Source organism: Pinus tabuliformis, chromosome 3_1 (genome assembly GCF_031772625.1).
Source record: "Pinus tabuliformis cultivar Carrire ecotype Pingquan chromosome 3_1, CPIR1, whole genome shotgun sequence".
In the NCBI taxonomy this organism is placed as follows: domain Eukaryota; kingdom Viridiplantae; phylum Streptophyta; class Pinopsida; order Pinales; family Pinaceae; genus Pinus; species Pinus tabuliformis.
The window spans coordinates 736004404-736029517 of record NC_142301.1 but is presented as its reverse complement, the minus strand read 5'-3'; the positions used below and the strand labels follow the sequence as shown (position 1 = coordinate 736029517).

At 38.2% G+C, this 25114-nt stretch overlaps 1 protein-coding gene across 1 annotated transcript; it reads left to right on the top strand.

Annotated features, from left to right (window-relative positions):
* Positions 1–22259: 22259 nt before the first annotated feature.
* On the top strand, positions 22260–24907 carry LOC149189430 (exocyst complex component EXO70H1-like). The gene has a single exon (XM_089411818.1). It carries the CDS (start codon positions 22724–22726, stop codon positions 24530–24532), a length of 1809 nt encoding a protein of 602 aa, XP_089267944.1. The 5' UTR covers positions 22260–22723; the 3' UTR covers positions 24533–24907.
* The last annotated feature ends 207 nt before the right edge of the window (positions 24908–25114 follow it).

The following is a 25114-nucleotide window of genomic DNA, read 5'->3' as shown; positions in this document are numbered from 1 at the left end:
TCCATCCTCTGAATCTACTGATTCCCTCACAGTTCTGGGATCATCATCAGTAATAAATAAATAAAATTTTGAACAAAAATTAGATGGACTATACCTTTCTGGTTGCCTTCTTTCTCGAACTGATCTTCTCACATCTGGAGTTTGTCGCTTTTCATCTCCTGATTCCTCTTTTGTTGTAGAGTCTAATTCTTCCTCCTTTAGCTCAAACTCTATCTTCTCAGGTTCCTTTGTTTGGACTTCATGTTTAATAACATCTTTTACCTCTCTGAACACCACATCTCGCCTGTACACAACCTTCCTTGTTACTGGGTTCCAAAGCTTATAACCCTTTAAACCATCCTTATACCCAATAAAGATGCACTTTTCAGATTTACTATCCAACTTGGTTCGTTTCTCCTTTGCAACATGTACATATGTATCACATCCAAATACCCTCAGATGTGAAAGAGAGGGTTTCTTACCAGTCCATACCTCTTGTGGAGTCTTATCCTCCAATGCTGATGAAGGTGATCTGTTAACCAGGTAACATGCAGTCACTGCCTCAACCCATAATTCTTCTCCTAACCTGACACCACAGAGCATGCTTCTTGCCCTTTCCATCAATGTCTTGTTTATTCTTTCTGCAACTCCATTTTGCTCAGGTGTGTATGGAGTAGTATTCTTTTGTTCTATACCACACTTCTTACATAACTCTTCAGATTCCTCTTGCAAAATTCTCCACCGTTATCTTTCCTCAACACCTTTATCTTCTTCTCTATCTAGTTTCCCCCCAAAGCCTTAAATTCTTTAAACCTGTCAAAGACTTCAGATTTCTTCCTGAGGAAATATATCCATGTATTCCTTGAGAAGTCATCTATAAATGATACATAGTACACAAAATTTCTCAGTGATGGAACTGACACAGGTCCAAACACATCACTGTGCACAAGCTCTAATATATGTTTCGCCCTCTTACCACCAGAGGGGAAAATCACTCGATTCTACTTCCCATATACACAATTTTCACAGAAATCAAAATCCAGAGAACTATTAGACATACCTTCTATCATACCTTTACCATGAAGTATTCGAAGGCCCTTCTCTCCATTATGTCCAAGCCTTTGATGCCATAGCATGGTCTTTTCTCCAGAGACCACTAGATTTTCTGCTCCACTCTCAGGAACCACAGAATTGTTGCACCCATCAATAATAGTGCTACCTTGAAGTTTGTACATAGTTCCAATCTGAACTCCCCACTTCAATACCAGTTCTCCCCGAACCATCTTGTAGGTATCTTTCTCGAACACTGTTTTTACACCTGCATCATCCAGCTTGCTTACAAAAATCATATTTTTGGCCAATATAAGAATATTAAAATCACCCAAAAGTGTTCTAATCCTTCCACCTTACAACTTCAACTTGAATTTTCCGCGACCAATGATTCTAGCCTTCCTGTCATCCCCTAAGAAGACATCACCACCATCATATTTCTCATACTCGCAGAACCACTCTCTATGGGGAGTGAAGTGAAAGGATGCACTTGAGTCAATCAACCATGCCTCATGATCTACATGTGTACTTGAAGAAGAAGCCAAGTACACATCCCCACCTTCATTTGAGGTGGTTTTCACCTCTGTAGAAGGAGAACCATTAGATGCCTTTCCTTTCTCAAGAGCTTTAGATTTATAGTCCCTTTTGTAGTGCCCTTCCTTTCCACATTTCCAGCACATAGGTTTTCCTGGAGATTTAGATATCCCTCTAGATTTAGATCTCCCACTCGACGACTTATTTTTTTTTATGTTCTGGGACGTCCTCATATAAATAAGGAATCACCATTCTGGCCCTCCATATTTTTTTTGTCTCATCTCCTCCGACAATAAGGATGAGACTATTTCATCAAACAGCAAGGCAGTTGCATTGCTACCTATTGCAACAACCAAACTATCCCACGAATCTGGTAGAGAACACAACAAACTGATGCACTTATCTTCATCTGAAATTTTAATATGAACAGATAATAACTGGCTTACCAAAGTACTAATGGATTCAGAGGCTCTGTCACCAAGTCTCCATCTTTCATCCTCAGGTTATACAACTTTTTCCATAGGAACAGTTTATTCACCATAGACTTAGATTGGTACAAAGTCCCTAACTTGTCCCACAAAGCCTTCATCAAAGCTTCCCCTAATACATTCAGCAATACTGAATCTGAGACACACAATCGTATTGTTCTCTTTGCCTTACGATCCAACTTTGCGCAGTCTTCAGCTGACATTGATGTTGGTTTAGTACTCGGATCTACCATGATCCACTGATCTTTATCCACTAGTAGATCCTCCATCTTGAGTTTCCACAACACAAAACTTTGACCATTAAATTTCTCGATCTCTATCTTTCCACTACTCGCCATCTTCTTTCACCACAAGAATCAATGACGTAGATCTCACACTGAACAAGGTTTACCACAGGCCCGAGTAAAAACCCCTCAGTAGCAAAGGCATCCCCTTGAAGCCAAAAACAACTCTGATACCAAATGTAGATTTTAATCCCGTATAGAAATTACCTACATACGAATTCTAAAAAAGAGAAAATAAACAATGGCGAGATAATAAAACATAAAACATATATACACAGATATTTTCCCCTGGATCCAAAAATTGGGACTACTAGATTGATTTTTCATTGTATTCCTTTCAATGCTACAATACATATATGTAAATGCCGAAGCATCTATAAAACCCAATCCATTAACCTTGGATTAGAACATAACCGTAGTTCCCTTGACCAGATCTACAAAATACCATGGACTGAAAAACATCATGCCCAAAATCATTTGCGAAATCCATGCACAAAACCATAGGTAGGTCCGCCCACCTAATATAGGGTAGTTGTGGAAATAATATAACAAAACCCAACATTTATCGCCATCCTGGTGCTGGGAAACAAACCCACTTGTATGCTGGTTATCAGAACCCTCCATATTCTGGTAACCAAGTTCCTTATTATTAGAACCCTCCTTATCCAGGAATGTAAGTGCCTATTGCCCAGGCTATCCCTTCATATCTAGGTCATCCTCCTCCAGACTTTAATCGACAGTTTCCTTTTGTGGTTACTCTTGAATTACCAGATTTAACCCGGCTTACTAACGACCCTATTGCTCATTCGCCATTGTGGCCAATTATTCCTACTAAGTTTCCTTATGATATCCCAAAATTCAATTTGAATCCTGGAGAATACCCGTTAACGGATGTTATGGCGTATAATCTGTGGTGTTCATCCAATTCACTTAATGATGATTCCATTCGATTCTGTATTTTCCAATGAACTCTTATAGGTACGACACCTAAATGGTATATTGAATTACCTAGAGTGTCGTTTCATGACTTCAGTACTTTAGCCACTACCTTCCTCACACATTTCCAATTGCCCATCAGATACGAAACTGGAACGGAACTATTGACTAACTTTAAATAATCACACTCTACTCACATTTCGGATCAAATTCATGAGTAGAGACACTGTCGCCGGTTGGTCAAGACTTATGTTCCTGATCAGTTTTTAGCGGAATGGTTTGTCAAGTCTCTGTTAGCTCCCATAATAGAATATGTGGCCAAAGGTGGAGTTGTGATTTAAGAGTAAGTTATTGCTCGTTCTCATTGTTTAGATTTGGTTTATACCCAATCACGTATGCTCTATGATAAAATACCGAACGCTCCAAGACCTTCGAATATTTTTCCTCCTCCACCTGGTAAAGAATCTCATGTTGTCGATGGCATTATAGGTTCTGCTAGTTCGCAGACGGTGAGTAAACCATTTGGTATCGTTCTTACCACTCCTACACAAAACCATCCATCTCATCCTTCTGTAGCTTCTGCTTTTGAGATAAATGTCGTCTCATCTGATAAAGGAAAGTCTCGGCAGCAACCTAGAAGCAAGAAGAAAGTTAAAGGCAAGAAAAAGAAAGATTCCTCACCGCAGGATAAAAAAACAAATTCATCTTCCGATGAAAACCGAAATCCTCGATACGCATGCTTGATTTGTAATGAGGATCACTTTACACGTGATTTTCTGCACCATGCTTAAGTGAATCAGTTCCTTAAATCATTCTCTTCTCCTACTGTGATGACCGATCCATTTCCCAATCAGGAGACTCATATAGTTGCATGGGATTATTCTTCCTCTAACACAATTTTGATGATTTCCTCCTCAAAGATGAAATCCGATGTCTTGGTGGCCACTTAGAATAAGGACTATAGTAATGCAAATCCACCAAACGGTCAGGCTATTAATCAACCTGCTAGTTCAACGCCACCTTCATCTGATCTTGTTCCACCTCCAATTCCTATGGAATTGATTATCAAGCCTCCGAAGGGTGTTATCCATAAGTATTCTTTCAACCCTCGTTCGAGAGCTGCTCAAAATTAAAATGTAGTTGAAGACTTGGCTCAGTCCCCTTCATCTATGTCAACTCTTGAGGTGTTGCAAAACTATGTCACCCAAAATAAGGCCTTATTGTCAGCTATTAGATGTGTGGATCCATCAGATTCCAACCTAGTGGTTTTCTCTCATGAAAACTATACCCCTTGACTTCTAGCTCAGTTAGCTTTTATGATCCAGGTTGTTGTCCATGGTAATAACATTCATCGTTCTATTTTGGACGAGGGAGCCTCGACCTGCATCATGTCCTTGTCTTGCTGGAAGGCGATTGGTTCACCTCAACTGAGTCAATCGACCACCACATTAAAAGCCTTTGATGGAAGGACATACAAACCTTGTGGGATTCTGAATTCCGTCCAAGTGGAATTAGGGGTAAAAGTTGTCTCCGTTGAAGTAGAAGTTATTGACAGACCTTTAGATTATAATCTTCTACTAGGACGTACATGGGTTTATGCTATGGATGTTGTTGTTTCAACTTACTTCCAAATGATCATCTTTCCTCATAAAGGCAGGATTGTGGCCATAGATCAACTCACCTTTTTTGCCTCTGATTCCAATGTTACTGGAAGTGTCCCTCTTGTAGGGGAAGCCCTACATTCCTATCAATATGTTGGAGTTGGTTTATTGAAGGATTCATCGCTTATGGGAATTTTTTCGCTCCATCCCTCTCCCCTTCCCCATTCCTCCACTTTGGTTGCTTATATCAACATGATATCATCATTTATGATCCTGGCCGATCCATGGATTGTCCCTAATGAAACTGACATCAAAATTTTTGGCGACTGAATGCCGCTTAGCCCCGTTGAGCAAGATTATGAAGCCATCTACTCGACTTGTGCGACCCATAATTTTTCTTCAATTAATTGGGTAGATCAATCACTGGATTATGGCATGCCCTCTGATCGTTTCTTGAGTACATTATCTACCAATGAAAGCGTCATGGAGATCATGATGTTAGGTGACACGCCGTGGGACAAACATCATCATCGTTCCTCCTTCCCATATACCATTGAAGATAATCTCAGTGGTGTGTACCTACCTAATTTTTCCGAACCCTTTACGAGTTTTGTTTCCATTCATGAGATCGACTCTGAAAAGAACCTTTCAAATATCAAAGAAACAATTCTTCTTGATATTTTGATTAAACCACGAATAGTCGAAAATTTATACATCGAAGCATATTGCACTTCATTTGAAATCGAGATTTATCGAGCCATTTTTTGTGAGTTTAGAGATGTCTTTGCCTAGACATACGAGGAAATGCTAGGTATCGACCCAAATATCATAGTGCACAAAATCAAGACGTATCTTGATGCCAAACCCATCTGGCAGCGCCTCCGTCCGGTCCATCCCAAGAAGGTTGCTGGGATAAAAGATGAAATTGAAAAGCTTCTTCGGGCTGGTTTCATATGCCATGTTCCTTTAATTGATTGGGTATCGAACATTGTCCCTATCATGAAGAAAGAGGGCATGATTCGAGTATGTGTCAATTATCGGGACGTAAATCGAGCTTGTCCAAAGGACAACTACCTGACCCTGTTTATTGACCAGATTGTTGATGACTGCGTTGGTTGCTATATTTATCCATTTATGGATGGATTTTTCGGCTATAATCAAATCAAAATTCTCCTGGCAGACCAACCTAAAACCATATTTATTTGTCCCTGGGGTACTTTTTCTTATAGAAAGATTCCTTTCGGTTTAAAGAATGCAGGGGCCACATTTCAACGTGTGATGGACTACACTTTCCATGATATCAAGCACATCGTGCAACCCTATTTGGACGGTATCCCTACTCACTCCAAGCATCAGACTAATCACCCCATGCATTTACGAGCCATTTTCCTCCGTTTTAGACATTATAACATTCGAATCAACCTGCAAAAATGTGTGTTCTATGTCGGTTCTGGTCGGCTCCTTGGATTCGTCATTTTGAAACAAGGAATTTGTATTGATCCTTTAAAAGTCCAGGAAATCATTGACTTGTCAACGCCTTCCACTCTTGTTCAGTTACAAAGACTCTAAAGGAAGTCCAACTTCCTAAGGAGGTTTGTCTCTAACTATGCTGAACTGACCAAAGGATTTACTCGCTTACTGAAAAAAGAGATTCTATTCCATTAGGATGACGTTGCGCATAAAGAGTTTGATGCCTTGAAAGATGTACTGGTTCAAGCATCTCTCTTATATCCTCCCGACTATCAGTGTGATTATTTCTTGTACCTTGTTGCTGACATCTCTATTATAGCTATGGTGTTGGTCCAAGAATACGATATGGGGACTAAACATCCCATTTATTATCTAATTCGAAACCTCAACGATACTGAGATCCGTTATACTCGTGAGGAAAAGTTAGCTTTGGCGGTCGTTCAAGCCGTCAAGATATTTCACCTTTACATCTTTCTTCGCAAAACTACGATCATTTCGGATTACAACCTTATGACATACATATTATCACGTCAATTGTTGGGGGGGGAAATACTCTAAGTGGATCATTATTCTCCAAGAGTTCGACCTAGAATTCATCGAATCCAAGTCGAAGAAATCCTTATTTTTTTTCCGAGCTAATGTGAGATCTCCCTTCCCTTGATGTTGAATCTACATCTGAAGATTCCATCCCAAATGATTCATTGTTCTTGATCTCATCATCTAACCCATGATATGGAGATTTTCTCATCTATCTCCAGACCTAGACTTTCCGTCCTAATACCTCTCGCTCAGAGCAATGACGTATTCGGTACCAATCCCAAAACTATGTGATTATCAAAGACATACTTTATCGTCGTGGTATTGATACAATTTTACAGAGGTGTCTCACTCTTGAGGAGGTCGAAAAAGTCTTGAATGAATGCCACTTGAGGGCATGCGGTGGAAATTTATCTAGTTACGTTACCATGCAAAAAATCTTACGCGTTGGTTACTTTTGGCCCACCATTTTCTGCGATTATATCCTCGCAGTCCAGAAATGTCATGTGTGCTAGATCTATGATAAAAAATTCTGTGCTCTACCTGCTCTGTTGCATACCATTTTCGCCGTTGGTCCCTTTGCGAAATGGGGCATCGATTTTACGACATGTAACCATCACTCGGCTGGGGGGCATGGCTAAGTGGGCCAAAACGATGCCTACATTCAATAATATTGACGAAACGACTGCATTCTTTTTCTTCAACCATGTGATTGCTAGGTTCGGTGTTCCACAAGCAATAGTAACGGATCACAGGAAGCACTTTCGGAATCATATGATGACCAAATTAGCTGCCAAATTGGGACTTTCACATGAAAATTCCACTCCCTATTATCCTCAGGCTAACGGAAAAGTTGAGGTGATTAACAAAGTTCTTAAGACTATGCTTCAATGTATGATATGGGTCCACAAATCAGACTAGCACTTGCTTCTCTTTGTTGCCTTGTGGGCATATTGAACCTCAATTAGGAATGCTACTGGATTCACACCCTTCTAGTTGGTGTATGGTCTGGAAGCGATCCTCCCTATCAAATGCGAAATTCCATCGCTAAAACTAGCTATCGAACTTCTTCCTGCTACTTCCGCAAAGGAGGAGCTTCTTTTACATCTAACTCGTTTGGATGAAACTCGAAATGATGCCTATTTAGTCAATGAAGCCCATAAAAGATGCATCAAAGCAAAATATGAAAAATGTGTCAAACCTAAAGTCTTCTCAGAAGGAGATTTCGTTCTCTTATATGACCAGGAGGCCAACAAGTTGGGTCGAGGAAAGTTCCAACCTATGTGGTTGGGCCCATGCATTTTCAAGAAAGTCCTTGCAAAAGTGGCTTATGAGTTAGTAGATCTCGATGGAGTTCCATTAACGCAGCTTGGAAATGGGTTATACCTCAAAAAATACTATGCTTGATCCCATGCATGGTACATTGTGTACATACTGTCTATAGGTGTGTTGCGTGTGTTTGCAGTGTGTTTTTCAAAGTTTCCCATGGTTTATGTTGATTCTTTTTCCTTTTGGATTGCATATGTCAACCTCTCTCGAACCACATATTGGTTATTTCGACAGTGCTAGTTGTAGTACTTGGAACCTATCCTCCATAGTGTGGGTTATCTTTGCTCCAAATGGCAAGCTAGTGAGCATGCAAGGGATTTGCATTGGCCGCTTGACTAACAACATCGCTGAGTATAGCATAGTGATTGAGCTACTTTCTAATGCTATTTAACATGGTATCTATCGTATATTCATCAAATTTTGACTCACAACTCATAGTACTATAACTCGGGAATATATATTCAGTGAGAAATCTTGCCATCCTTCGCATGGTTTTGAGAGTGTGTCTTCTAGAAAGACATTTCGATTTCATACGATATGAACATATTTCTAGAAATATGAACACATTATCAAATTCCCTAGCTAATTTTGTTTTAGATCAACATTTGCAAAGAATGTAAATAACTTTCAATTCACATCACATCATATTGAAAGCATAATAGGAACTAGGAAACACTGAATATATATATATATATATATATATATATATATATATATATATATATATATATATATATATATATATATATATATATATATATATATATATATATATTAAGTTTGGTTTTACAAAATGTGTGCCTCGAGACACATATGGCTACATCGTCCATATAAAAACTACATGCAAAACATCTAAGTAGACAAAATCAGTGGTGCTCATGATAAAATGACACTGCACGAGCTATCTTGTGCAGTAATCGACCAATACGACTAGGCACTCTGATTGTGTGTCGCTAAAGTCGCAATGGAAGTTTATCAAGCACCATCTCATCAATCCCATGTGTCAGTCCTTCCATGTGGTGCTCTGCCTCTGATAGGAAATCTTCTACATCAGGATCTCGTAGTGCATCCCAGCCTACCACAGAGACATGTATTGGTCTCACTGCCTCCTCATATGGCTATCTCTTTGAGTGACCAAGATATGTAGCACCTACTGGTCAAATAGGCTCGATGTCAGCATGAAAACATCAAATAGTTTAGTCTTGGGAACATCAAAAAACACAAAAAATCATAAAACTTTCAAAAAATTAATGGTCAAAGTATCTTACTTGAAGCATCCCATTGCTCACCCTAAGGCAACTTGATCTCGGGATCATCATGGAAATCCATCCCTACGTAAGGAAAAACATTGATAATGATGAAATGCCTGCGTGACCATCCAAATAAGGATGGTTAGAAGTTGATCATTGATGGGCTTGCATGTCGTTTCATATGGTCTATCCACCTCCTCATCCCTTGGGTCCCCAGATCGATGGGCTCAAGTAAAATCTACTGAGGCTACAGTGATGGCACCCGCTTTGGGTCAAAATAGACTAATATCACGCCATAGCCGAGTTCTTCAACTTCCCCTCCTTTTCATTATTAAGTTGTTCCTTCAAATTTACCAAGAAACCCTCACTCTAGTTGAATATTGTCGGCTCTAGACACTCTATCCCATATTGCATGTATGATTTGCTTGCTACATGTGATAATGAACAAGATCGTTATCAGAGGTAATTGGGTTACATATTTATGTTGATATTTCCATCCCCAGTAGGAAGGGTTAGAGGTCTGCAATAGGTAGTGATATAGTCTTTCACAGTCTCGCCACCACTTCTTCCACCTAGAAGAGAGATAGGGGCACCTTGCTTTGAAAATCCTACCCTTTACCTATATCTCGAGAAGATTCTCCTCAAACATGAATGCATGTGCCTGAATACCCCATGAATGGACAAGGTACTTCAACAACCCCATTTGTTGCATCATACCAGGAAGTCAGAAGAATTTCAATAACCCACAATTTTTGAGCACCTGGATGGTAGCAGGGTTATTTGCCAAATTCAAATATTGTTCCTCATGTTCTCTTTCTCTCTAGATGAATGCCATTTTGTGCTAATGGGTACATGAAACATCAACAAGGAATCCATTATGCTCTTTCCCTTGAAAAAACTTAACAAAATTTGAGGCAAAACTGAAAGACAACTTAGTAAAATGTGCCCAACACACCCCAGCAGTGTTTACCAGAGAATTGTACCTCTGCTTGCAATGTTCCTCTACCTAGGTGCAATGCAATTTTCGACACAGGGGGGTGTGTTGGTCCTAGGGAATTTTTTATGAACCCCAGGGGCCTCAAAACCTTAAAATTTTTGCATGAAAACACAAAAATGGACCGTAGAAAGATAAAGAAAGGTTTCAATTCCTACTTGGAAGTGATGACACTTGAAATGGTTCCCCGGATTAGAAGCAATCAATTGCGGGAAATCGAGGGAAAAAGGGATCCAAATACTCACTATTGAAGGTAAAATTGAAATGGTAAAAATGACAAGTCATTTTGAATATTTATGGTCATTTTCTCATTATTTTATTCATTTTTAGTGTTTTGACCTAGATATGCTTCATTTTTTCTATGAAATAGGTATGTTTAATCCTTCTTGTGGTGTTTTGAGTAGGTCAAGAGTTGTTAGTAGGTTTTTGTTGGTTTGTGTTATATTATTTCCATGACTAACCCTATATTAGGTGGGTGGACCTACCTATGGTTTTGTGTATGGATTTTGCACATGGTTTTTGGCGCGATGGTTTTCAGTCCATGGTATTTTGTAGATCCGGTCAAGGGAACTACGGTTATGTTCTAATCCAGGGTTAATGGATTGGGGTTTATGGATGCTTCGAAATGTATATATATGTATTGTAACATTGAAAGGAACATAATGAAAAATCAATCTGGTAGTCCCGGTTTTGGGATCCAGGGGAAAATCTCTGTGTATATTTGTTTTATGTGTTATGCTCTCACCATTGTTTATTTTCTATTTTTTAGAATTCACATGCGGGTAATTTTTTACGGGGTTAAAACCTACAGTTTTCATTATGTTTGAATAGGTTATTTTGACCAAAGAATACACTTGTATCTTGTTTTCGGGCTCTTTAAACCTACGAAAAAGGAACCCCTTAGAGTCCTCTTTCAGCTCTTTTTAGACTCCCAAAATATGAAAAGATTGTTGAGAACTTGTCTTTTCGAACTCGTTAAAGTAAATGAAAAGATGTCTACTCAGTATAAGTTTAACCCTTTTCCGGACTAAGATAGACTAGCTACGAAAAAGGAAAACCTTAGTCGAACATGGCTAAGAGGTTCTCTTGGGTATTGTTTTCTAGCTCTTCGGACCTGAGGGGCTACCTACGAAAAGGGACATTTGGAGTTTTCTTTTTCACGTCTTTTTTAAACTCTCTAAACATGAAAAATATGTCGAGTTTTACCTTCACTAGACTCATAAAAACATCAAACAATGATGGACTCATCGATCATGACGCATTTGACCCAGTCCTTCTCAGGGTTTGTTAAATATACTTGGACGGATTCATCTGAATGATGAACTTACAGATCAAGCATATGTTATCCTCCTCAATGTTGTTAAAAAATAAAGAGGTACTAACTAGTATGGTTGGAGAAATTGGGAAAACAAGGGATTCCATTTTTCTAATGGAAGCGAGTCACTCTTGAACACGACACTCTTCCACTTCATATCCATGGCTATTGGGTTTGGTAATCTACTTGTGTTTTGGTTATCATACCATTTTTAGAGCCTCCATTTCGGTTTTGGGTCAATGTTTCCAACTCCATTGAATGTCGCTGGTGCGTTCAAGAGAATTCATTCAGTTAATATCAATTACAATAACTCTTAAGCCTTCATTTCATGCCTACCTTTCCTGATCTAGTTCCATATCAAGATCATTTTGACCATTCTTTCTCAATCATCATACCCGTTTCGTGTCATTGATGGGGGATACATCAAGGCCCTCCTGCAACAGGTCGCTTCCTTTCGACATCAGCACATCATTCAAGAAGTTGACTTAGAAACACACCTTGGTACCTTGGTTCTTGCATACATCAATGGCAATGTTTCTCGCTCTCAGCGACAAGTTTTCATCAATGGCCTTTGATCGAAATATTCTGTGTGGTGTTCAACTTCGACTCTTTCATTCACACCATACAATTTGTACTATAGTACCTTGAGAGTCATTAACATCATCAGTGGTTTCTCTCATGTCTGTTAATGACTTACATCATTGGATGGTAATCAGATGGTATTTACCATGTTCAACTCCATCTCATTGAATCACATGGTTAGACTCGTACATTGGTTGGCTGTGTGAACGAGATAGAAGACCATGAATCTAGTTTCTGCCATCCGAGCCGCGATTTCAGGATTATACAAAGATCACAATGTATGATGGTCGTGATCATATAGATAGTCATCTAGTCATGGGTCCACTAGTTGCATCTGTGGACGCGTATTTTGATCATAGTACATGTTAGGTTAGCTTATGAGATGAGTATGTGTATGCTTCTCTCAACAAACAAAGATGTCATGTTCTAAATGTATTGTAACATATGAAGCTCTTCGGTTGTCCTTGATACCTACTTGTCACAAGGTAAAGCACTTCAATCATCACTCATCATCTCTGACTTTGCACTTTATGGGGCATTCTATTATAGGCCATTTTGTCACATTTGATTAGTGAGTCTCCTAATGGGATTAAGCAACATCCTATTACCCCTTATCACCATCTTGCACAAAGCCCTAAGCATGTACCTTTCATTTCCTAGAGTTTTAGCCCTAACTACTTCATCTGAGCTAGTTTGAGGACCAATGCTTCCTGTAAGCCTACTGGGGTGCGTTCACCAGCAGGTTGCTCCACTATGGTCTACATTGGTCACCAGAAAGTTTCTCCCCTTTGAACCTGTGTTACTTCTATAAATCCAGGAGAATGATCAGGATTCTAGAAGCTTTCCCTTCTAGGAGTTTCCAGAAGTTGTTTCAACTACTTACCTTGGATAAAACATTCAAATCCTATCCTTCCCTACATTAGAGTTTTCACCACTTATCCTTTGATCATATCCCTCCATCAAAGGTGGATCTCTTACCCTATATTAGTAATTGGATACGAACTCCCAAGTTACCTTACTTCTCTATATATTCTTAGCCTTCTATGTGGTTGGGGGTTGGCTTTTAAATAGTGATTATGCCCTAATGTTGTTGTAGTGAGTGGTTATAATCTCATGCATTTAGGGTGATTGGAGGTGCATATTGTGACAAGGAAAGGACAAGTCAACAACTTGGAGGATCTCTTCTACAAGATCAACTGCTACTTATGGTTGTAATCTCCTTCAATTTATATTAATGCAAAGAATTAATTGTTTTCCTATATGTGATGTTGTTATTTCACTTATTTCAATACCATGTTGATCTATTGAATGAAGTACTTAGATGATACTACATAGATCTCGTAGTTTCTTGGCTTGTGTTATCTGATTGTGCAGGTTCTAATTTTGGCATTCAGAGATGGAATTGGAGCTTCCAAGCTAAAGAAGGAGCGAAGTGTGTGAAGGATTCTAGGTAGGCCTCACTCCGTCATCTATTTACTTTAAGGAAAATCATTGTGTTCCTTGTCTCTCTGTTGTTCTAGGTTAGCCACCGACCTAGGGGAGATACTTTTGTCCACAATCATAAATCCCGTAAACAACACTTAATTACATAGGCAAGCTAAGGTGTAACACAAAGGCAAGGTATTGATTTTCAAACTAATAAGCGTGTTATAAAAAAAACAAGAGATAAATAAACCAATAATGAAACATTAACAATTAGCAGTATGATTAACCCTGAAAAACCTTAACTCGGGGGAATCCAACCTAAAGTAGATCTATTATTATCTTATGACTTAAAAGCATCCATGACTTGACATAAAAGGAGCCAAGCTCGAAAAAAATCCTAGACTGACTCAGCCCTCCATTCAACTCAAGCACATCATAATGGAGAATCCCCAATCCATTTAAAGGCTTCAACATATGTAATCTCTGGGCTCTAATACCATGGGCCACCAATACCATGTCCTTGAAACCACCATTGTGGGCCTAACAACTTTGACTTTTTCACCAAGTTAAGTATACCCTAACATTCCCCCCTCTAAGTGTGACTAGGGAAATCCACATGCTCTCCTCCCCTATCACCTAGGTCTACTCCAAGACTTTACCAACAAGGGTACACATGCCTAACTAGTTCTTATAGTTGTATGCCCATGTACATGTAATTTACAAATTTCATCTCCAAAGTATTTTTTTGTTATTGTTGTTGATACTTATGTTTCCATTCTCTCACATTTACACACCTACTCACACTCGGTGCTCTCCTTACCAAATTGCTCTTTTATGGATAAATCAACCTTTATTTCCTCCCAGGACGCTTACACTACAATTTCCATGCACACTCTTTCATCAACAAGAAACTCACAATCAAATCGCACATGCTAGTCATTTTGTGCACTCCATGCTCAACTACACATTGGCCTATTTCTTAGGGATTCTCTCTTAGCTTTGACCTCAATGTTAGAATTTGAAACCAACATCTCCTTCTCCAATCCACAATCACTTGGTTCTTATACCATTTGTTAGAAAATAAAACGAGAGGAAAATAAAACAATAATAATGCATCAACAATTAACAACAAGGCTTACCCTGGAAAACCCCAACTGGGGAAAAATGAACCTAATAATATATTTATTATTATCTTATGACTTAAAATAAGTCATTCCTTGACTTAATATATTTAATGAGAGAAGATTAAAAACAACCAACAACAAATCACATATCATAAACACAATGTTTATCTTGGAAAAAAAAATCCTCGGAAAAAACCAGCTAATATAATTCTATTGGTCCCTTGGCCAAAACCCAACCATGTTAGATAAGTGAGCCTTCATTACTCACCTCCATATAAAATTACAATGAAGTCTTCCCAAGATTTTTAAATGTTTAATTACATGCAATCCACAAGCATGTAACCACAAGGAAGAAAAACCATGTGTCTGAAACCACCATTGTTTGACCAAGCTCCTTTAACTCTTTCATTGAGTTAAGTTTACCCTAACAAGTGGTGATGATTATGCGTGTTAAGTGTTTTCATGCAAGAGTCATGCCTTCAGATAAGGTGCACCAAAGTTTGATAGGGAAGTCATTTAACCAAGGAAAAGTCAGTTGAAGGCTTAGTGCATTATGATTGTAGATTACATAATGGACTTCTTGAGTGCCTTGGTCAAGCATGAGTTCGAAAAACATCTAAGCATGATAATTTGACCTTTGTGAAATATATTCTCTTTAATTCTTTCATGAAGATAGAAATAAAAGGAGGTGCAATTTGCCACCATATGACAAGGTTTCCTCCATGGGACAACATGGAGTTTGATCCTAACATTCCATGGATGACATGATGCTATAAAATATTTGGGGTTGCTAAGATTCATAGCTTGATGAAGAGTTTTAGAGATACTAATAAGTAGTGGATCTTGAATACAATACAAGAGTGTTAAATAGAGTATGGACTTTAAAATTGGTTTTATTTTATGAGTTGGCCTTGGATTTAGGCATTGTCTATGGGTTGGTGTGGTCCCAACATAAAAACAGGACCACCCACACTTAAATATAGGGTAGATAGGTAGGCACAAAGACATCACACATGTGGTGGATGACTTGGGTATTGTGTGTATGTGTGCGATCACACCTTAAAGAAATGGGTGAATATTGTAGGAAGTGTTGTGTCCATGGCTCCACAAAGAATGGAAGATACTATTGTAGTTCAAGGAAGAAGTTGAGACATCTTTCACTATATAAAGTGGGTAGCATGGAGTTGCAAGTGGAATGAAGGAATTGTGGAAGAGTTGAATTTGACTTAACTATGGAAACCAACTTCATGGAGGGTGACTTAGAGGGTTGAATACTTCAATCAAAAGGATTGAAGTGAAAAATCACCATGTTTAAGGTGAATTTGATCTTGTGACTTGAGTTACCTAAGATGTTAAAGGGTTTAAAGACACTTATGAGACGAGGATGTGATTGGTAAACTTGATCCTAAGGAAACGTTGTAGATTGAATTTGGGTAGTTCTAAGTGGTGGAAGTAGACCTGGCATGTCCTATAGCAAAACATTCTATTACATAAGTGGAAGATGTTCAAAACAAGTAGAAGGTTCATAGTTAAAGTTTCCTTGTAGAAGAATGAGACCACAAGAAGAAGATTCATATATTATATAGAGAATTTCTACAAGTAGTGTGTGGCAACAAATTTGGAAGAGACTTGGGTTGTTTGTTGAATGTAAATTTGTGATGATTGGCTTGACTTGTTGTAACAGATGTATTTGTATCTTCCCTCAATAAAATTTTAGGTTCTTACATTAGGCACCAACCACATGTTATTGATGTGATGATGAATTTGAATAAGGATCAAGCTAATCTTGTAGCAAATGGGCCCTCTTTCCTGCCACAAAATTGATATGAACTTGAGATAAATTTCATTGATGACTAAAGTTTTATCATGATCCAATGTATTCATGATGAAATGATGCCAATAAGGTTTTTTTCTCAACTTTGAAGTGACCGAAATTGTCAAAAAAATCTATTATAGATAATGAATCAATGTGAACTCTAACTTTCCACCATTGGATTGTAATAACAAGATGAAAGTTTGCTACAAGATTAAACATCTCCATTTCAATTATATGCTCAAGTGTTGAAGTTGAGCTTGGGATTCTTTATAAGATATGTTTGGTCACACTCTTTAAGGCATTTGTTGGTTGGTTATATGATGACTAACTAAAATTAAGAAACTCAAGGTTGGGTACCATGTAAAAGTTAGTTTGTTGCAAGTAGGACATAGAGTGACCAAGTCAAGAAATGTATTGGAAGGTAATATTGCACAACTAAGAGCGATAGAAATTTGTAGATGACTCTAGGTGTTAAAGCATGTAGTAATGATATTGACACCAATATATCATAATGATATTTATATATTTAAAATAATACAATATGCAAGTATACATTATACATATATGTCTATTTTCCCTAGAACTCCACATACACAATTTAGGACTATATTTATCCTCATTTAAAAAAGAAAGAAATAAAGAAAGAAAGAGATGATACACTAAGTAACTAAGAAAGAGAGACATAGAAACCATATTATAAGAAAATCATTAATATTGCCAACTAACAACAACTATTACTAGTTGTTATCCACAAGTGTGAGTTAACTCATCATTGTTATTCAAAGAAAACCATCACATCTGTGATTTCCATTAATAAGGTTGTAAGATTTCACTCTTACTGGAAGTCTCTAAGTCTTGGAAAATTAATTTTCGAAGACTTAACCAAGACCAACATGAAAAACATGCTATTAACCAATAAAAAATAATTTTATATATTATTCTAAAACCAAGAAGGTAGTTTTAGTTCCATATAGTATCCATAAATACCTAGTATTTCCTATGCTCTTTGAATATTGAAGCTATACAAAAACCATATAACATCACATATTTGCCTAAACTTTAACTTCACATATGAAACTAAAATATTCAAATACTAACTTAAGTAAGTTTAAAAAAAATGAAAAACATATAAACCATATTATAATTATAATTAAAAATCAATTATATATATATATTTGAGGTGACTGTATATATAAAATTTTACAATTTTATATAGAATCTTTATTCTTACTTTCTTATGATAGTTTTGTCGATACAAATTCTTCAACCTCGTATGTAAAGATAGATGTTGTAATGTAATGTTTAACATTTTGACTAAATCAAATTACAAAAAAATAAATAAAAATAAAATAAAATAAAAAGATTAGTGTAATGCAATGTAAACTTTTTAAATCCGGAAAAATAAAATAAATAAAAATAACCCATGGTATTCATATGGAATATAGCTTATTTAAATGGGGGAATTAAACCAACCTAGATCCTTCTTAACAGAAGATCTACCAAAAACATATCAAATCTCTTGAGATGCAAACCTCTTTTAGAATGAAAATAGATTTGATCCCTCTCAATGTAGTTAAGATAGATCTAAACTGCTATATGCATTATTTTCATTATTTATAATTAACCCATAATTAAACTTGAAATTTGATATATATATATATATATATATATAATCTTACATTTTATACACATTTCCTAATTTATAAATAGCATTTGTTTTTTTAATACTTTGCTTTATAACATAGAAAATAACTATTAAACTTTCATAATTTACAAATTATCTATTCAATTATTTCTATAAAAAAAATACAGAAGGGTTTTGACATCATCTTAAATGTTTGTAAGTATCTTATATATATAATTTAGTAAAATATATTATGTTGATAGGTGTGTTTATTTTGAAATAGAACTCCCATAATTTTAATTTAATGTAAAATAATTGTTAAGTGAGTAATTAGGATTTAATCTCCACAATTTTTTCTAGAATATTTTTAATAGTAATATAAATTAAAGATTGAGATCTATTTTTAAAAATACTTATGCCTCCTCAATTGGGGTGGATATCGAGAGTACGTAGCACGGTACGCATGAGGTTGGAGGGTGAGTACGCCATTTGACTGACTCACATAACATTTAAGAGGGGTGTGGCATGATCAACAGCTCCCATATACAAGTGTGTGTAATTTCATTTCTTAATTAATGAACATGGCAAGTATTCATCTTAGTTTTTGCTCTGTTCATTGTACTCTCCCTCTGTGTCTTTTATGGTGTAATATGCTCCCACCCCTGATGCAGGTGGGATTTCTTTTGGATGCCACTTGCAACAAGGGGCCTGTGCATGGCAATTTACATGTAGTCTTGGGAAATTCTTTCTTTCTTTTCTCTATATCATGCCTTGCTCTGCTAGTTATTAGCATTATGGTGGGTTGTTTCTGCTTGAGTGACATATTGGTCTCTAGTCTCTTGAAGGTTTTGTGCACGTAGCATGAGTGGGATAGAGACATAAGATAAAATGCTCGCTATGTTGATGGGGTTTTTCATTGGACATAATGGTTTTCTTCGTTGTTGGAGTCTTCTACGTTTTCATTTGCCTCGCCACCTTCAACCCTACTCTAATTGAAGGTTAGGGGAAAATCAAACGTCTATACTAGGGTACTTTCTGATACTTTTGGCCTTACTCTTATCTCCTTAGGTTGTGATTTAATTGGCTACTGTTTAGTTTAGTGCACAATATTTGTTGGGCTTCGGTTGCATGTCTGACAATGTATTAATAACAACAACATGAAGTATTTCCCTATCTGAGGAATCTATTTTACCCTCTTTTTTCTCTGTGCACTCACTTAGTGTTGTTATTTTTTTGTTTCAGTTGTCACCCTTCGCCCACTCTAGTCTTTCTCCGACCCTCCCCTGTCTTTGTCCCTTTGTCTCAGGCGTGTTGTGTCTTGACCCCTAGTGTTTCTATCCTCTAGGGAACATGTCCCGACAATGCATGTGTAGATTCTAAGGTGGTGAAGGTTGAGGACCCCAAGGTCAAAACCATGCCTAGTCATAGGCGCAGGAGGCTACAAACATTTTCCACTCTGTTGTCCCCTTTGAAATTCATATTTAGATTCATCACCTTGAGTCCCTCTCTGTTGTGGACTGTCAAGCTTTCTTAAACTCAAAGATTCTTGAGGAGGTAGCTCACTGGGTTCTTGACCCTGGTCACTCCAAGGGAAGAGGGAAATAGTTTCTTAACTCCATTTCCCTACATTGACAAATGAAGGCCCTCTTGGGTAGGGTCCTAAACGAAAAACAAGAGGATAGGTATGACACTTTCTTTGCTTTGAATGACATTAAGCATGCCAAACCTTATCATTGTGAGTTCCTAGAACGATTGGATGCCACAATAGCTCATTTAGAAAGCCACCCCTAGTGAGATGCAAATCCTCCAACGCTAAAGATCCTGCTCCAGTGACTTCTTTAAACTCCCAATTTCCTGTTATGTATTACAATACCTCTTTTTATTGCAGTTCAGTAGTTGATATACTTGTTTTGCAGTAGTTTGTTTTATTTTGGATAGACTATCTCCTTTGTAGGTGGTCAAAACATATGGTTTCCCTTGTGGCAGATTGAGACTGCCTATGGTGAATTATGTTTAAACAATGGCTATCGAGTTGATGTATCTTGATATTTTTCTATTCTAAGGTAATACCAATGTATATATATGTATGTGTGTGCCATTTTTATCCTTTTAATTAAATTGATTAATTAAAAAAATGTCTGAATTTAGCCTTCTGTGATCCATATCAAGTTTATAGAGAAGGTTTTCGGTGATAATCACATCAAAATTCATTTGTCGATGCGTTTTGAACTAGCAAGTGTGGTTCATCATCAGGACAAGATGAAGAACTAGATCCGGCAACAAACGCCATATCTGACTTCGTCTTCGAAACCTGCAAGCGTGCCTGTTCAAAATGATGAACCTTAGTCGCAGTGGCCCTTCTGTGCAGGGATGTAATTATTGAATTTAGGCTTCTGTGATCCATATCAAGTTTCTAGAGAAGGTATTCGGCAATAATCACATCAAAATTCATTTGTCGACGCATTTCAAACCAACAAGTGTAGTTGATCGTGAGGACAAGATGAAGAACCAGATCAGGCAGCAAACGCAGAAAACGAAACCACACTTGCTCGTTCGAAATGCGTTGACAAATGAATTTTGATGTGATTATCACCAAAAACCTTCTCTATAAACTTGATATGGATCACAGAAGCCTAAATTCAATAATTACATCCCTGCATGGAAGGGCCACTGTGACTAAGGTTCATCATTTTGAACAGGCACGCTTGCAAGTTTCGAAGATGAAGTCAGATCTGGCATTTGTTGCTGTGATATGGTTCTTCATCTTGTCCTGACGATGAACCACACTTGTTGGTTCGAAACGCGTCGAAAAATGAATTTTGATGTGATTATCACCGAAAACCTTCTCTATAAACTTGATATGGATCACAAAAGCCTAAATTCAATAATTACATCCCTGCATGGAAGGGCCACTGCGACTAAGGTTCATCATTTTGAACGGGCATGCTTGTAGGTTTCGAAGATGAAGTCAGATTTGGGGTTTGTTGCCAAATCTGGTTCTTCATCTTGTCCTGACGATGAACCACACTTGCTGGTTCAAAACGCGTCGACAAATGAATTTTGATGTGATTATTGCCAATAACCTTCTCTATAAAAATTATCATGAAAACATGTGTCAATATAAATTATGTTGTTTAGATATTTAATATTACTAAATCATAATTTTACAACAAAATATATTTACAACTAAAAATTTAATAATAAAATTAATATATATATATATATATATATAAATAACTCATATTTATTTATTAATAATAATAAATTATAATTTAATTAATTTTTATAATTTTTCTATCTAAATAAATAAAATAAAATAGATGTTTACATTAAAAGCAAATTGTAAAATTTTAAATAAATTCATCTTCAATAACGTTTAACCACAAAACAATTTATTTTTATAAAAATTTATAAACCAAACTAATGCTAAAATAACTAGCAATGACTAGCCAGCCAAAAATCTTCCCAAAACATTCATACTGCAGGCTTACGTGCGATAGGAAAGAGGCCCTTGAAGATTTCAAGTCTAAAATCCCAAGGAAGTCACAAACTATTAAAATATATCTGCAGATTTCACAGTGCAGTGATTAAAATTTAAAATCCCAAGGAAGTCACAAACCATTAAAATATATCTGCAGATTTCACAGTGCAGTGATTAAAATTTAAAATCCCAAGGAAGTCACAACCATTAAAATATATCTGCAGATTTCACAGTGCAGTGATTAAAATTTATGATTTCTATTGGAACGATGGTATTCCAATATAAGCTTCTTTTTAATTTTGTACGTATTAAAATTAAACTGACCAGGTCAAATTCCAGGCCTGCGGAGACGCTGCAGTTGATTCTGATTTTAAAAGTAGTTTATGTGGATATTGTTTTTTTTTTTTCACTTCAATCTCCAGAGAAAACTGCTGAAGGGGTCACTGTCTTAGAAAGTCAACTTCACAGTTCTGTGTGTGTGGGGGGAACAATCACGGACTAAGTCAAAACACAGGCGCCCACGCAGTCTGCCAAAATTCAGGGGGCGAAGAGAACTTTGGTCCATCAAAAAAATGGTCATATCTAGAATTACGCGACGTCCACCCATTAGAGACCTTCAAATAGAGAACTAAGCGGGTGAATCACCATCTCAGCTTTTTCTAGGCTTTGGTTAATGAATTCTCATTTTCCATTCTGGGGTTCATACGCAGGATTTCGAGTTGAGTATTCACCCGAAATTGATTTGTGGGCGGGTTTTATTATTTCTGTGTAGGCAAGATTTCTCCCTTCCCACGATCCTCTGTTACATTCCGAAGCATTCCGGGCAGTCAGTTGATATTATACGTGACAGAAGAAGCTGGAGGAGAAGAAAGAATAGAGACATCTCTGGGAACCGCTGAGAGACATGAACACAGTCGTCCCCACCTTCGACAACCGCCTTTCTGGCATGAGCCATCAGAATCCCGGCCTCACACCTCGGACATCCGCAGACTGGGAGGTGGATTTGGCCTCAGCCGATAGAGTGATCTCTGGGAGAGATTTGAAGTCCCAGAAGCCGCTGCTGTTCCACGGCGGAAGAGAAGAAGCCCGCGAGTATTTGGCTGTGGTGGACGATCTCCGTCATCTGATGGAAAATCTGGTGGCAACGGACAGCAGCTCGGCCATGCTGGTGCGCGCGCAGCGCCTCATGGAGATGTCGATGATGTGCCTGCAGAGGGAATTTCACCGAATTCTGACTGCGAATGTCAAGCCGGACTTGGCGCCAGAAGATGGCTTGTCGGACGACGGGTCGACGGACGAGGACGGGAGCAACGGCAGCGGCAGTGCCAGTCGGGTTCGGAATTCTAACGCCGACTCGATTTGCGAAATCGACATGATGCCGTTCGATGCCGAGCACGATCTTCGCAGCATAGCAGAGCGCATGGTGACCGCTGGGTATGGGAAAGAGTGCGTTCGAATCTACGGGCTGACCAGAAAGTCTGTAATTGAAGAGTGTCTGTACAAGATTGGCGTTGAGCGGTTGAGCAAGGGTCACGTGCACAAGACGGAGGGGTCAATTCTTGACAGCAAAATTAAGACCTGGATTCGCACCATGAAAATTGCGGTGAGGGTTCTGTTCGCAAGCGAGAAACGGCTCTGCGACGCGATCTTTGCAGGGAATAACCGCGTCAGGGATTTGTGTTTTGCAGAGGTAGCCAAGGAACCGACAATGAAGCTGCTAGGATTTGGGGAATCACTAGGTATGGGCAGAAAATCGAGCGACAGGCTCTTCGGGGTGCTGGACATGTATGACTCTCTGTCGAAGCTTATGCCCGACATAGACAACGTATATTGCCAGGAATGTTGTGTAGGCGTGAGGACACAGGCCTCTGGCGTCCTCGTCCGGCTCGGAGAGGCAGCCCGGGGAATTTTAATAGAATTCGAAAACGCAGTCCACCGGGAGAACTCAAAGACCCGTATTCCCGGCGGGACAATTCATCCACTTACAAGGTATGTGATGAATTATCTGAGTTTTATGTCCGATTACAAGGAGGCCCTCGTGAAGATTACAGCTAATGCCCCCATGGATATCCCCAAGGCGTTGCCTGATGGTCTCATGGGGTTGTTTGAAGACCAGGATTGGGATGATGAAGAACAGGGCAGCCCGGCATCTGTTCTGTCTGTGAGACTCGGCTGGGTTATCATCATTCTGCAGTGTAAGCTAGATACAACATCTAAGCTCTACAAGGATGTTGCCCTCTCATACCTGTTTCTCATGAACAATCTAAATTACATTGTCCAGAAGATCAAGGATTCAGAGCTTTTAGGGCTGTTAGGGCATGGCTGGTTGACCAAGAATCAAAGCAAGGTGAGGCAGTATGCGGTGAATTACGAGCGAGGGGCCTGGATGAAGGTCCTCGATTGTTTGAGAGATGAGGGGACTCATGTGAGTGAGTTGTCACAACACGCCCTGAAGGATAAATTCAAGGGTTTCAATCATGGATTTGAGGATGTGCTCAGGAAGCATTCAGCTTGGATAGTGCCGGATGTGCAACTCCAAGGGGAGCTTAGGCAGTCCATCATAGAGAATATGGTACCAGCCTATCGGTCCTTTTTGGGCAGATTTAGGACATCTTTGGAAAATGGCGGACACTCTGAGATGTATATTAAATACACACCTGATGACTTGGAAGCTCATCTCTCGAATCTGTTTAAGGCAAGTCGTCATCCATGAGTTCAAGGAGACCCTAGAAGTAAGGAAGGACAGTATTAATGTGGAGCGATATATCATCATATTGATGATCCTAATTACAGTCATCACATTTAGATCCTTCAGATTAAAAAAACTTGGTATTCAGAATTAAGACCCTGCAGCCACTGCTATCTGTAAATATAAGCTTAAACATTCATTTCACTCCTTGGAAATACTGTTGATTATAAGCAGTTGTCATGGCTTTTGTACAAAATAGATTCTCATGTCAATTTTCAGTGCACATATATTGCCCACAAAACTCTGTGTAGTTATCTGGCATGTTTTTCCATGATTACTTTGTTTCTCTGTTTCCTGTTATGCACTCCCTGATTTAATAGGAAGTTTCATTACTGTTCTCAAACCCTAATGCTTGAGGGTTTAATTAATTGTCAGTGTGTTTCGAATTGGGAATACTTGAATCTTTGCTTGCGCTCTATACAAGCTTTCTGCTTAACCGTAATCTATGAAAACCATCACCACACATGGACAGAGGTAGTAGTTTTTCATCGCATGGAGTTAGATGCCAATGGGATTGATGTTGCCCTCCATTTACCAAAGAATGGC